At 37.7% G+C, this 15575-nt stretch overlaps 1 protein-coding gene across 4 annotated transcripts in view; it reads left to right on the forward strand.

Moving 5' to 3' along the window:
* Positions 1 to 5504, forward strand: part of LOC139725551 (beta-arrestin-1-like) — a 182155-nt gene extending 176651 nt beyond the window's left edge. For all 4 annotated transcript variants that reach the window (XM_071636639.1, XM_071636642.1, XM_071636640.1 and 1 more), the window contains exon 12: positions 2456 to 5504. In XM_071636639.1, the coding sequence (XP_071492740.1) occupies positions 2456 to 2564 (109 nt within the window). In that variant the 3' untranslated portion in view covers positions 2565 to 5504. The remainder of the gene's footprint in view (positions 1 to 2455) is intronic.
* The last annotated feature ends 10071 nt before the right edge of the window (positions 5505 to 15575 follow it).

Genomic DNA, 15575 nt, shown 5'->3' on the forward strand with positions numbered 1-15575 from the left:
GCACTGGGCGTTAATACTCAGAAGATAATGAAGACAAACCTACAAACATACAAGTGCAGCAATTACTACTCTTAAAGTTAATCCTGTCAGTCCCAATTGTGTACCAGTTTGAAGATAATGTCAATGGTATTAATGAGGTGTTGCATTGAAATGGTTAATAGGGATTAGTCATGGTGGACAGAGCTGTTATCATTCAAGGAATGATCAGGGGGCCATTTTAAAGAAAGTTGATGTGATAGCAACTCTTACTGGAATGGCAATTGTCACGGTAATGACAAGAATCCAGCTTCCTGATTGGTTGTTGCTATGGGAAGTTACTATTCCAGCAAGAGTTGCTATCCTAACATCTCTTATGAAATGGGACCCTGATCTCCTCGTGTGAATGGGCAATCACCTTCACAAACACTGCAGAAGACTTCTTTTGTCCATGAAGGTGATGGCCTCAACTTGCAGAGCTGTTTTTGACTCACTTTTCCCATAATTCTCTTCCCCATACCCCCACACAGATCTGTCAAAGTACAAACCCAAGTATGTGTAGCAATTAGTGCCCAAAAGAAATTGAAATGCAACAGGGATGAGAAGGATAATATAACCTCTATTCATAGTAATAATTAGCATTATGATACCTGTGCCCTCTGGCAGATGAAGGGTGTGAATGGATATAAGTACCAATCAATGAACACAACACAGTGAAGGATATAAAGCTTACACAGATCAAAGATAATATGATTACTGCTGTATTGTGTTGTGTGTGTTGATGATACATTCTGTGAAAATGACCTTTCTTGGGTGGAAAGGACATCATCCACTGAGAATTTGTAGGTTGGGAAATTTTCTCCTTTGCAACACTGATTTCAAAGATCACAGTGAACTACTCTTTCTCTTATGATATCTTACATGTAGATCAAAACCACAATTTAAATAGAACTCTGTTGATTTTGTATAGTAAAGTACAAAGCAATTGTATTTCATTCTTGTAATTGAGGCTGGAGGACAAGACTACTTGAAGAATAATGATAACAAAAAAAAAAAGATGTTTCAGCTCTCACTATAGCCACAGTAACTGCATAAGAATGTTGCTCACTGTGTAATTCTGTGATCTGAGAAAATTTTATTCTCTCAGTACATTCAATTTGTGTTTGACACAAGCAATAAGCCCTTCAGCACTATATCTCACCTCCATTCACTTTATGTCCCATGCATGTCCTCGAGGAAAAAGTTATAAGTTATTCATGGAAAGATCAAGCTCTTGTGTTTGTGATGTCACAAATGATGTCACAAGTGATTTTTGAAGAATGAGTGCTCCCCTAAATAATTTGATTTTTGAGCTGAGGGACCACCAAATTCTACCCACTTCATAATAAATATGTTGAGTCTCATGACACAATGCAGTTGTTTTACATGAGATTTGCATGCCCGTTTTTCTCTTGATATGATTATTTTATTCTTTCTGTCATGATTTTGGCCCATATTTCCATGTTGATAAGAAGAGGAAGAAGGAATCTCTGTACTTTATTCTAGATTATTATAGTGCTTCACTACACCATTTCACTTATTCAAGGGTAGAAAGATAAGAAAAATATTTGCGTTTTGTGCCTGATCATGTTTCAACTTTGCCATAATGCTTGTTTAATTATTACTTTCAATCACTACCACCACCAACACAGTCATCGTTATTCTTATTGGGCAAATTAGTATGTGATATTCTTGAATGTGAATATGAGTGACCCACATCTACAGTATGTAGCATATGATCACCATTTCAGTCATATGAATATATAAATATATTCATATATTTGTATATATTTATATTTATGTGTACATGTGAATATACAGACATTAATGGGCATTAAGGTTTACAGAAGAAAGTCATGTACCTTATATAACCTTTGATTTTATTTGTAGGGGACTTTTGGTGCTGGAGTAACATTTGATGAATGTATCTTTATCAGAAATACTGGCCTGGCATGGGCCTCAAAAATACAAATTCTCCCAAAACCTTTCTCAGGTCCCAAAAACCATCTTTTCTTCATCTCAAAATTACAAAGTTCTGAGTTTCTCTTGAATCAGTAAGTGATGGCACTGATTCTGAACCATATTCCAGGACGATAATACCGTCATCTCCACTAGTGGCAGTATTACTAGAGAACTCACACAAAGCTCCCTGAAAACTGTTGTAATGCTCAGCTACTGAGGACCATGCCATATATGGCATTGTAAATGAATCATATTTACATTTGTTTGTTGTCTTGAAGAGTTTTTAGGGCTCTGTCAGAAAAAAAAAATTAGAATGAAACATGAGTAAAAAATGCAGTTGAGGTTTGGTTATTTTTTGTTTTGTTTTTAATTCCCTTGTTGAGGGATTAGATTGTTTTCTGGGTTACCCATTGTCATGGCAATAAACTGTGACTTCTCATCTGATTTGACCTCTGACCTTTCCCATCATGCCTTGCAGTGGTACTGAGACTCAGCAGAAACTGGAGGAGGAGGACGACGACCTCATATTCGAAGACTTCGCCCGGCTACGGCTCAAGGGGACGGAGGGCGAAGGGACAGAGGCCTGAACAGCTCGTCAAATTGGCAACACTCTGTTTTTTGTTTTTGTTTTTCTCTGGCTCCTGAAAAACAGATCTACCCCACAGGCAGCTCTGTTAGTCTCTGGAAACTTTGATCTGAATATTAAAGTGACACACTGTCGGGGGAAGAAAAGATAGAAAAGGTCCATTATTTACTTGCTTTGATTTGGCTGAAAATTTGGACCCACTACTACTAGGGCTTGTTTGGATGATCACTTTGAGATATGTTCCTACGCACCACTCAAGCGTTGTATAAAGTACAGTTGTATGATAATCTTAATATTCCTTTTTTTTTTTCTATCTCTCTTTCTCTCTCTTATCTATAGTTTGTTGCACAGTTTCTTTGTTATTAAGCAAAAGGCTGGATTTTTTTTTTTGCCCCTCATCTTTTTTTTTTCTTAAGTTAAAGAATCTTGCCTGTGTTGATGACATTCATATGAACTGTGAAGATATTATCAGTGTTTTGTAATGACGTTAATCTGAGAACTCTGTAGAGGCTGCCGATATCAGTGGCTATTCATCTTATAATCAGTCATCGACGGATAATCATGTGCTAGATGAAGAAATGATGTCAGCATTTACGAACAATTTTTATTTCTGAATATATTGTGATGTCATCTGTAGTCTGACAAGATATGAGAGTTGTTCGTTTGTTTTTTTTTTTCGTTCTCAATTTAGCCATGGAGCTCTGCTGAATGGCATACCGCGAGAGTTTATGGTTTGGAGACTTTTATCGAATTCTAGGAGTACCAGCAGGAATCTCTGCTGATAGTGGACATCAGTTTGTGTGGCTTTTCTTTATCAGAGAGCGGAGGAAGAAAATATATCCGGCATATGTCTGTGAATTCTCCATCCAATTGTCTGAGTTTAACAGTGGCGCAACAAAACAGTCGAGTGCTAGGTTAGGTCAAACGGATCACGTGATCATCGACTGTAGATACTCCAAATCGTATCAACTTGACAGGTGCCAACACTTAACCTTTTTTGTACCAAAGTCATATTGTGTGATCCTTTGTTTAATACTAAACTCTGAATATCATTTATTATTACTATATTTCTCTACTGGCAGAGGTGTGCACAAAGAAAACCTTGTTCGTCTTCACTCCAAAGAGCCTTGGGATGTATTGTTTTGGTACTACAAAGTCTTCTACATTTTGGATTCGAACAGGGTTTAAAAAATGAAAAAAAGAAGAAAATTTGTCATCTACCTTGGATATTAAAGTCTTACGGTGTTCTGTGTAGTAGGCAATGTGTGTTGAAACGCCACACAGTTTAGTGCTTCTCCAGCTATTAAGTTTGATAGCCAAAAGCAAACAAATGATTTTGCACCTTTGTCAATGAGAGGATTCCATGTAAAGTTTTATTGAATGCGTACAGTCGCTCACTGGTTGTGTCCACAAAAGATGTGTTGAATTGTATCATATATTTACAAGGCAGTAAGTGCTGTGTGGTTTACTTTTCTCCATGATTTTGAGGAGAAAATTCAATCTGCGTGGCAGGGCATGCTCCATTTTTTTTTCTCTCTCGTTTGGCAAGGGTTGAAGTTGTGTGGAATCTAACCAATTTCTGGCGAGCCTGAAGTTTCTTGAGCAAAAACAATGGTTCTATGGGAATATCCACTTGCTGCAAAATAAAGGCACAACCCATTGGTAGCTGAAAGATAATCTTTTATATTGGTACCTTGATTGTACTCTGGAAATTATCCCTTAGCGGTAAAAATTGGAAGAAAAAAATAAGAAAAAAATTGAATGTGATTATAGCTTCAGTGACTATATTTTGTATTTCTCTGCTTGATATTAAGATGATGTACATAACTTTCTGTAACTAGATATTTGGTAGTGTGATAGTGGGAGAGAAAGAAAGAATGTGAGTGAGGGGAATTACTTGCAGGTTGTAGCCTTAATTCAGGCTGTTAGACCTTTTTTGTTTGCGATGTTCAAGGCTCTGCCAAACGATTTTAACTGGTTATCCCCAGAGTGGCTGAAGTGGAGAAAGAGGGAGGGAGAGAGAGAGAGAGAGAGAGAGTGAATATGAGAGAATGTGAGAGAAAAGTATATATTATAAATAGTCACTGCTAGTAGAAATACACAGACCAATCTTTGTCTGATGAAACAGACATCTCTTAACAATTTTATTCATATAACTGTGAAAGAAAATTATTACAAAAAAAATTGTTGTGATGATATGAACATATTGATTATCTCTATGAGTCTAGCTGTCTCCTTGTGTATACTTGCTGTACAGTTCTAGCACAGAGAATTTTATGTGTATTTGTTCATTGAGGAAACTTGTCGTTTGCAGTGGTGGTGATGATATTTATCGCAAATCGGCTGCAACAGTGTCAAAGTCGTGCTCCTCAGGAAGAACTAACTCGCAAGCCCAATCATAGTTTTGAGGACCAAGATTTGGTCGGATGGAAAACAGTCCCAAAATATCTTGTAGCATTTGAGCATGAGACAAGGCAAAAACCCCACTGTAGTAAAAACTGAGGTAATGTCATCAGTTTTGGGTTTGCACAGCTTTGCAAGAGAATGTGTATTATAGAAGCTACAGCACGGATATGAGTATGTGGGACCATGTACTGAAAGTGGCATGATATTTCTCAATGGAAATTATGTTTTTGTCATTTTGTTTCCAAAAATCGTAATCTGTTTTTTTTTTTATCCAACTTACATCTATATGAAATATGGTGTCTTCTGCTCTTCTGTATGAAAGACAATCATGAAATAAAGATCAACAGTGTCCTATCTGTATGCGAGTTCTTTATAATGAAAATTTCACCAGGTCAATACAAGGATGCAGCTATTGTCTTTGCTGTAAATGCTAAACATCTGATGCGGTGTGTTCATTGTCTTTGCTAAGCAATATGTCTGATTTGGCAAGACTACAAACAGTGGAAGCATCCACAGCCTATATCCACTGGTCTTGCTTTAACCCTAAAAAGACTGGGCTATTTTGGTAGCTCGAAAGACTGGGGGGGGGCCTAAAGGGCCCCCCCTTAAGATCTCGGCCGTGGATCGCGCGATCGCCGCGGAAATTTGCACAATGGTAGTGTGCGATGTAATCTACACGATCGTATATTTAAATTTTCCAAAATAGTCTTCTTTTATTTTATTTTGATTAATTATGCTAATTTATGCAAGAAATCAGACTTTTTTATCTTAATCAGTAAATAAAGCTCCAAAAGTGCTCATTTTTGGTCTAGATATTCTTTGTAGCATTCTTAGCAAATGTACTTGAAAAAAAATTCGGTATCAAAATTAATTTCTTATTTATTTTATTGTTTTATGAATTTCTTATGTATTTCTTTGTTTTTTCGACCTTTTGTTTTTGTTGTTTTTTTCAGCAAAATTTGTGGCAGACCCTTTTTGAAGCATAATACTACTAAAACAAACTGATTTTAGCCATTGAGAGTAAAAATAAGCATATTTATATGAACCATGTGATAAAACTCAATTTGTATTGACTTTGTACACAAAATCACATTTTTGAGCCATTTTCGGTCTCACGTGCATGTACAAAAAGTTATGTAACTTCAGAACCGTACCCCCGGGCATCACAAATTTGGTGTCAAAATGTGCGGGAAACTCGAAAGAAAAAAGTCATAGAGCATCGCGGCGAGAGCATTGCGTGTTGCTGAGTAATCGCGCGAAATGTCGAGGGGGGGGCCTTTTAGGCCCCCCCCCCAGTCTTTTTAGGGTTAATGATTTTTTTTCCTCATTATTGACTATGAGTCAGTAGCAGTTTTTCCTATGAAACTTGCCACTGATTCAGAATAGATGAGAAAGCAACAATTACAGCAAAACGAATGGATGTAGGCGGTAGATGCTTCGCGCTCATCCATTGTTCATAGTCTCGCCGCATCAGACGTAGCTGTATAAGTGGTTATTTTCGCGAATTTCGCGAATCACAGTTGGATCGCAAATTTAACAACACGCGAAAATGTCGCCATACACTAGATTAACAATGCATGCAAGATAGTGTTGGTATCAATTCGCGTAAACAACATCTCACGAAAATGTCTGTGACCTTCTAATTCGCGAAAATATCTGTACGCGAAAATAACAGCTTATACAGTATTGCTTAATAGCAAAGACAATAGTCTCGCCACATCAGACATGTAGCGTAACAGCAAAGACAATAGCTGCATCCTCCACCTAGATTACAGGCTACCAATCTCCAGACAGCCTCTGGTTTGTCTTTTTTTTAGTTAGCACTAAACCTCTGCTCCTCCTTGTTTGTGAGGTAGAAGCTGTCAGATTACTTCAAACCATTAAACTTTGAAAAGAAAAAGCAAGAAAAGGCTAAAAGGCCCTCTGAAATTTTCACCCCAATTCACAAGGTTACAGAGATATGCAAACATGTAATGATTTCTCCCGGATCATCGAGGCATCCTTTCAAATACCTCTTTACAACTTGTAGAACACCTACAGAATTCTACAACACGTATATTCATTTCTTACGTTATGTTTTTCTCACCTCTGTGAGGTGTGAGTCAATGCCATCTGGGTGTTATATCTTGCATGCATAGGCAAGTTACTTTCATCTAGTCACTGTGGGTATTGAATGTCTGTAGTGGCTTTAAAAATTTTGCTTTTATTGAGAAATTTTGATTATTCTGGTAGCTTGTACACCTGTGACACTTTTGCTCATCCTATAACAAGCAACCAGTAAGTTTTTTCATTTGTGTTATGCTCCTACTATTTCTTGTTTATACATTTTTTTTTTTTAATTCATGTGGCAGTCCATTCTAGGGTTTAATCCCAAGGTACTGGCATCAGTACTACACTTCAGCCTTATGAAGCAGTTTTAATGATAAGCCTGTTCATTTCATTTTAAAGTATCACTATTTATTAAGCATTACCAGCACAATATTTTTGAAGCCATACAATACCATGTCCATTTTTTTCCCCCTCACAATGAGCATACATTCATTGTCCATACCCTTCACTCTTGAAATATTGTATTGTATGCACAACTGATTTCACTGTTTAGTTTGCATTTTACAAATTCTTGTCATGAGTCAGCTACTGATATTTGTCTCAAGTCTTCAACAAATCTTGTCACTGGGCACTGGTTGGAAACTTAGTTGGCATGTTAAGGGTTGAAGGAGGCTGTTATCATAAAGGAAATATCATGTAGATTCCAACTATCAGAATAGAAGCAACAGAGTGGTGAAAATATGAGCAAAATCATGACCGATATTAATTGTTGCACATCAGGGCAGCGTTTCATGAAACTTGCGAATTTACCGACAACTGTTTTTAATCTACTGAAATCCTTGCATCTAATGGGCTGAGAGTAAATTTGTCAGTGAAAATCACTGACAAAACACTTCATGAAATGCCCCTCAGGAACTCAGCACAATATTGTGATGTCACAATATGGTCTTCATAGGACTCTTTCCTGTCAAAAATGACTGATCTCCGATTCTGCTCTAGATGTTCTGAGAATGTCTGTTTTCTACTCATCTTTCCAGAACCAAAGGAGTTAAGTACAATTCATGTAAATTCAAGGGAAATTCAATGTTTGGTTGTGTGATGTGCAAAGTTATATTAAATTCTGCTAACCTGTAAAGGTCTTCGGGTAACAGAGAAAACTGTTCTGATTGGCCAGGAGCATGTCATGTGATGTCTTTAAATCTGCCAGCTGTCTAATTTTCCTCAGATTCTCTCTGATTTTCAACTTTATTGTCACAAGTTTTGTTTTAGAATAACTGCTTTTGTATATTCTCTTTAGATGATGGTAACATTTGCCAATATATGTATCGTTCAGCCAATGCAATGGGATCATTTGGAGACATTTTAGATTCAAACATCGACTGAAGAATTACTTTCATTGTCTTATGTTGGAATAGCTGTATGTATGATATCAATAGCTTGTACAGGAAGGAGTTTGGTGAAAAAAGAGATTAACCTGTATCGTGAAGAAAGTAGGAAATATTTAATCCATAATTTTTTTTTTCATCATAATATCCCAGTATTGTTACGAATAATTTGGCTAGGGTATATTTTAATTGCACTCTCTTCACCTTCTGTAAGAAGCGTACTGACTGCTGTATGTTTGATAGTCATAAGCTCTTTTTCTGGACCTTTTAGCGACCTTTGAAAACTCTGGTTTTTATACTATTATCCTGAGAGAAAGTATTGTGGTATCTCAGTAGGGTGTACATACAAACTTTTTTGTTACCTTACATACTTGTGCAATGTTACTTTTCCCACAGACAGACAAAAAAGTGAAGATTCTGTGAACCTCACCTTTGATCTTTATGCCTGTGAGAAGCTGTAAATTTGACATATTTGTAATGTCTACTGAACTCATCTCCACTTTGGTGCAAAAAGGTCATGCTGTGCTTGTTTCCTGGTTTTATTTTTTCTGGATTAACGCCACATTTCCTCGGAAGAGACAAACACACGCGCACACACAAAATGTTTTTGTGTGTTCTATTTGGTGCTGAACAGATACACTGAATGACAAAACTGAGATGATTCTAGACTAGCAGTGTTGATCAGTTTTTATGAGTGAATGAACATTTTATGGTGCATGTTGCACCTCTTCATGAGGTTGGCTTTTGTTGCCAGTTGGCACAAACTCCCCTAGTAACAAACATACTGCTGTGGTATAGAAAAATTTGCTATTGTGTCCCATACACTTCCAATAGGTTCCATGTACTAGTACACTTGTATATAGAAATGACATGAATACTGGATTACTCAGACAAAACAATTGGGCGGTATTCAGTCTTTATTATGTGCTTATCAAGAATTTTTTTTCGTATTTAAGACAAACTTGAAGGTAACCGTTTACTCTTTAACACAAATGCTATCCCATTCCCCTTACTTTTGGTTCACTATTTAGTGATTGTCAATCTACTCGCAGCAGTGCGAGATCAATAGGTTTACTGGAATATTGTACTTGTAACTGACTAGGACCCCACAGACTTATTACATGTATGGGACTGTAATGAGTGTGCCACATATAAATGGCTCTATACCTTAGTCATTGGAGCTATCATGCTTTTAGTGCATATGCTAGAAATGCTGCATAAACATTATAGGGAAAAAGGAATAAATTATTGATTTTTTTGTATCCACAAAAATGGAAAAATATGGAGTTTGTTATTCTCGTTCCATTTTCATTTCAGTTGACCAAATGTAGTAAATCAGCTTTTGTGAATTATTCCAATATTTATCAAGAATAAGCGATAATCACACGTTAATCAGTGTTGGAGCCTTGTGTGTGTGCATGCATAAACACAGATTTCCTTGCATTTGTTTTTTTCTTTAAGGTAATATAGTGAAAGTTGATTTCACATTTTGCTCTAATTTTTGTACAAAATGTGGGCTCTCCTTTTGGATGGTTATTGGTCACTAATGTCTTGAAATTTTGTGCCATTGTATGTTGCAGTTGAAATCATTGTCGGTTTTGATGGAAGCCGTGTACACTACGTCAAATAGATGCGCAAGAAATCTTGAACATGGAAAGTTATGTCTTGTATATGTCTGTCTGTTAATCATGTACCATCCGTAGTGGATTGTGAATAAATGATAAATATATATATTAACACGTGAGCAGGTAGTCTTGGCATTTTCATTGGTGCATTATAGAGGAATCTTGTCATAAAGATGTACGATTCTTGTAACCTTGTAATATCAACTTTCTCACTATAAAAGGTACAAGCGACAGAAAAACAAGCACTGTCATGGCTACTACTAAAACACTGATCAAGTCAGTGCTTATTTACGTTGATGTGGGGCAATTTGTCAATCAGATGCAATACAAACAACTCGACGCAAGAATTGTATGAATTGAAATAAAGACTGCTGCCACACACATACAAAAAAAAAACCCTCACAAATACTTGTAGTTTGATGTCTTGAAGGCAATTCTCCCTATTGCATATTAATGTAAGTATTTTGTCGCTAGTGGTCGGGCCCGTATGGTTGCTGTAAACTACGCGCAAGTGAATAAGATGATCTTACACACAAATGTCAGGCGGGGTCACACTTGTGCACTTCCAGTAACGCAGAGTTACTGTGCAGCAGGCATGGCCAGAGCCTATATGCAGTAATCGCATCTAATTTTCCCCTTTTTATTATGACTAAAATGTTACTTCATAATAGAAATTGTATTTTCAGAGCTTTATTTCAACAAATTGCTGAGAAAATTTACAAAACTATTGTAGTTTGGAAGTAGAGATATTGTCCATGTTTTTGGTATACAGTGTACGATCACAAGCATTGTCAACATAATTATACAAAATAACAGAACAGACGAGCATTCTCACATTGCAAACTCAAACACAGCACAAATGACATACACGTAAAGCGGGAATGTGAGATGTTGCGACGCATCGTCGCTTGGCTTTCTTTTGTTCGAAAAAAGATCAACAACCAAAGAAAAAAATTCAGAGTGAATCATACACATTATTTGACATATCCTTATATACATATTGTACATTGTAAATATAGACCAATCTGATTCTACAATCAGATATATCTTACACACAGAAATAACTCTCTCCTTTTGTAATGTACGTACAACACTCACACTTTCTTCACACAGATAAACTTCAGTACATCAATCGTATCACTCCAGTACTTGAGAAACACTCCTTCAAGATTCAGACCAGAGATACACACAACCTCATATGAATAAAAACTCCGATAACTTTCTTCCACAGCCTCTATTCTCCCAGACAACCAGTTGAATATTCATTAAATTCATTAGGTTAGTCAAATGCCAGTCAGCGATTGGATAAACATGATCATGTGACAGTGAACCATTTGTGTATGTTCTCCCCTATGTGGAACATGGTGGGGATATTCCTCCCTAGGGGGAAAATTTGTAGACAAATGATACCAAACCATAGTATAACGATATCTTTGGCACCATCAGTAAAATAAGTTGCATATTTGACATGAAACCAGGAATTGATATTGAAATTTTTTAAAGAAATCTGATTTGGGGAAGTAGTTTGCCCTCTAGAGATATGGTACCCACAATGCACAAAAGGTGCAAAAAGCTGTGCTCTGCACGCTGTTGGCTAGGTGGTGATGCTGCGAAAATAGCTACCACTGAAAAGCGGAGCAGAAGGTCCATGTTGTCACTAACCCACGTGATATCAGAGATGGTGACTTTCACAGCCGGGAGAACACAGGATTTCTTTAGAAGCTCAGGGTTTGAAGGACAGTTTTCTGGAAGTTACAAGTCCCTAAACCTGGACTTGGGGACTTCTAAACTCCCTCATTTGAAACTCTTTTATGATAAAACACGTTATATGTTCCTTCTGCTGACAGTCATCTATAAGAAATAGATGTCATGCTCATAACTTCTGTTCTGTTTTGTTTTGTTTTTTCCTATTACACACAACCATATAGCAGGGGGTAAGGGGAATGACGGTGCAGGAATGGGATGGGAGATAAGGCATATCTTCTTTTTTTCTGTAGCACACAACCATGTCACAGGGGTGGTTATGGGAAATGGGGGTAAAGGGATGGAGTACAAGAATGCACTTACAGGGATGGGTTAAGAGATAAGGCATAATAGGTTGCTCCTTGTTTCTTTTTGTTATACACAACCATGGTCATGGGGAGGGGGGAGTGGTAAAGGGATGGGGGTACAGGGATGGGGTGGGGGATGGGATGGGGTGGGGGATAAATTGGGGGAGGGGAGGAGGGGGCAAAGTGCATTGGATCTATGAGGTTGATTACAGGCCAATAAACCAACTCTCCTCACTGCCCTTCACAAACAGGGCACCAATGTGAAGAGTGGATAGACAGTGTAATATCACTCTTTTGTATCAAGATCCAACCATCCCTCTAGGAGTTATGGCCTGACTAAATAAAATCAACATATTTTACCCACTGGAAGTCTTCTTCTTCACAGTTCATTGTGAAGCACAAGTGACAACTAGGTACAGAAAAAAAAAAAAAAACAAACAAACTAAAAAGAAATCCTATGAATCCGGAAAAACTCTATTCATTACATCAGAAATTTTGTCACATCAGCTGCCAAAATCAATATTGAAAATTGTTCCACTCAAAAGAGGAAGAAAGTATTTTGTGTCACATATTTCATTATCTTGTATAACTTTATACCAAATTTTCATTGTTGCTTGTGCTGGGCACATTATACTCTCCAGAACTGCCCAAAATCAGTTTTCAAAATGATGCAATACGCAGTAGATATAAAATCCCAACTATGAATAGTTTGGCGTGAGATGGACCTGCCAATGATTAATAACTGCCAAAGACTGAACTCTAAAAATTATTGCATAAATATGAATATTATCAGTATATGGAACAAAGTACTTTGGAATTCTGGCATTGCATTTAAAACATTTGACAAAAAAATTAAGTCAATGGATATTTTGGTCAAGAGCCTGCCTCTGCTGAAACTACACCTTTTTTATTCATTTCTGGGGGAGGGGATGGGGAGGCAATTCTAAGAGCAGAATATGAGCTTGAATAGAATTACCTGTCTGCGTAAAGAACACCAAGTTTCATCCAATCAAACATTTACTCATAAAAGATAAGAGCAAAAACAAAAACGTAATGAATTCAAGCTGAAATGTGAGCGGAACTTTCCACTAGGTCATATCGGTAGTGACGATTTTCATGCAGTATATGTTGCCACGCCTTAAATGTTTTCTGTTGCAAGTTTGCTTTTTTTTTAAAACCTTGACACAGAGTTAAAAGGAAGGAGTTCCTCATGATAAATGCACAAGTTATTTGAACCTCTTAAACATGAGATGTTTACTACAGAACCCTTGTGGTTTTAGTACTTTGTAGACCACAGAAATTTCACTGCACTCCTTTTCACATTGGTATTACAGTATAAGAATAAGGCGAGAGTCCTGCCCAACAGAATAGTGCATACACCATATATTTAGCGAGTCATAATTTTCATGAATTGGGACTTCCAAACGATTTTGCAAGAGATTAAATTTGCGATCGTTAAGTCATAATGAACGTCCTGAATTAATGAACAGAGAAGTGTGATGTGCATGCCACATTCATGTTAGGATTAGAGTAACTGTTTTTCTCACGTGATATTAAATTTCAGAATAGCACCTGACTCACAAAACTTGTGTGAAGATATAAACACCGTGAAATATACGGTGCACACAGGTAGTTCATCGTTAGGAAAACTGGACTTGCTATTCTCTGCAGGTCTGCCAACATTCCCACATCCAAATCAGCGAGGTTCCACACAGCTATCTGGGAGATATCTGTGTGTTACATGCATTTCAATGGGCAAAAACAATTCCCTAACCAGGGAGATTTTAATATTCTCTTATTCAGACACGAACAGATTTTGACATTTCCTGGGAGACTCCTGTAGAATCAGGGAGACTTGGCAGCTCTGCCTCTGCAAGGTTCTACCTTCACACTTAGACTGGACAACCCTTGTTGGGCCAGTAATCTCAAGGAGATATTAGACAAACTGACATCCACTTGGTGACAGATTAAAACCAAATGTAAGAAAGAAAAAAAAACATGGAATCAAAAACATATTTAATGAAAGAAAACAAAAAACATTACTGTAATAAAAATAAAAACACACACAAGTTCTCAAAAGGTTCCATGACCTCATTATGGTGTGGCAGAATATGTCTTGGACCACACTGTAGTTTGATGCTAACGTGTGACAACTACACTTCCCTCAAGTGAAATCTAGACACTTTGTTAATGATGCTGAATTTGAACTGTTTACTTCATCTAAAAGAATATTACCATCAATTTCCCACCAGAACACTGCCTGATGAAACCTAGCAAAAAAACAAAAACAAAAACAAAAACAAAAACCTGGCCGCCAAATTCACGACAGCGCTACTTGTGACTGCTAGTTGACCAATCAGGATGGAGCCTCACTCTTACATCTCACTGCTGTGAATGACGTCAAGTTTCACAAGTCTACATTACGAGGCTCAAATATGAATAATTGACAAGAACTTGGATAATGAAGATAAGTTCCGGGCAAAAGTAAGCACGTTTGTCAAGATTCCTGCCGATGTGATGGCGCTCTCATCTACGTTCTTGTTACACACAGCATTGTGGAGCAACTTGTATAGTGTGACCTTAATGTGAGACCAGGGTTTGAGGTCGACTTGGCAGATTGACCACACCTCACAGGGACAAAATAACTGTATGCTGCAGACTCAGCTTCTCATTCACATGAGAGAATGCGAGTGCAGTCCTAATACTGTAGGACACTTTCACAGACTGCATCAACCGCTAGAGAAAAAGTAACTTAACGTGTTTATTGCTTACATCAAATTATTTGTTGTCATTTTGCATCACACCTACACGTGCATATTTGACTCATTTTCCCTGATGCCTGGTGTATTTACCACTCAATGGATCTCAAGGCCAGAGTTTTCATTGGTCCTGGCAACCTCTTTTAGTGTTACAGGTGCATGTCAAAAGATTTCAGAAATTGCATGCTGACTGGGAGAACTTGGATCCACTATCTAGGGCTACTACATGTACTTCGCAGTGATTTCAGTCATTCTAACAAACAAGGCATTATCAAACTCCATGTTATCAACACCTCAGCTCCTGCATTATCACTTCTTGGTAGCTACGGATACCTGTCTTCATGGCAACTTGCCCCAGTAAAGCTGCCCATCTCTTTGGATTGAGGGATGGCTGGTATATCTCTCTCTCCTTCCTCTTTCTCTCTTTGTAAAATTCTTTAATACGCCATAAATCTGAGAATTGTTCCTCACAGTCTGTCATTTAGCCTTCAATCAATGTCCTTCACTTCACAACCAGCGCATCCAGCACCGGGGCGAAATGAGATGCATCGTCAGTCCATCCCACAGGAAGAGTTATCGCTCCAGTGTCACCTGCGATGAGACACACCCCTTGACACGCCCCCTTGACACGCCCTAGCATCCATGGTCCACATGAGGTATAAATATAAAAAGCAGGGATCAAGGGGGGACAGGGGGCGGGGAGGAGAAGAGTTTGTCCGTGGAGGCAACCGGAAGAT

This window comes from Diadema antillarum, unplaced genomic scaffold (genome assembly GCF_040938485.1).
Source record: "Diadema antillarum isolate AM-2024a unplaced genomic scaffold, OU_Dant_1.0 seq00000049_RagTag, whole genome shotgun sequence".
Taxonomy (NCBI): domain Eukaryota; kingdom Metazoa; phylum Echinodermata; class Echinoidea; order Diadematoida; family Diadematidae; genus Diadema; species Diadema antillarum.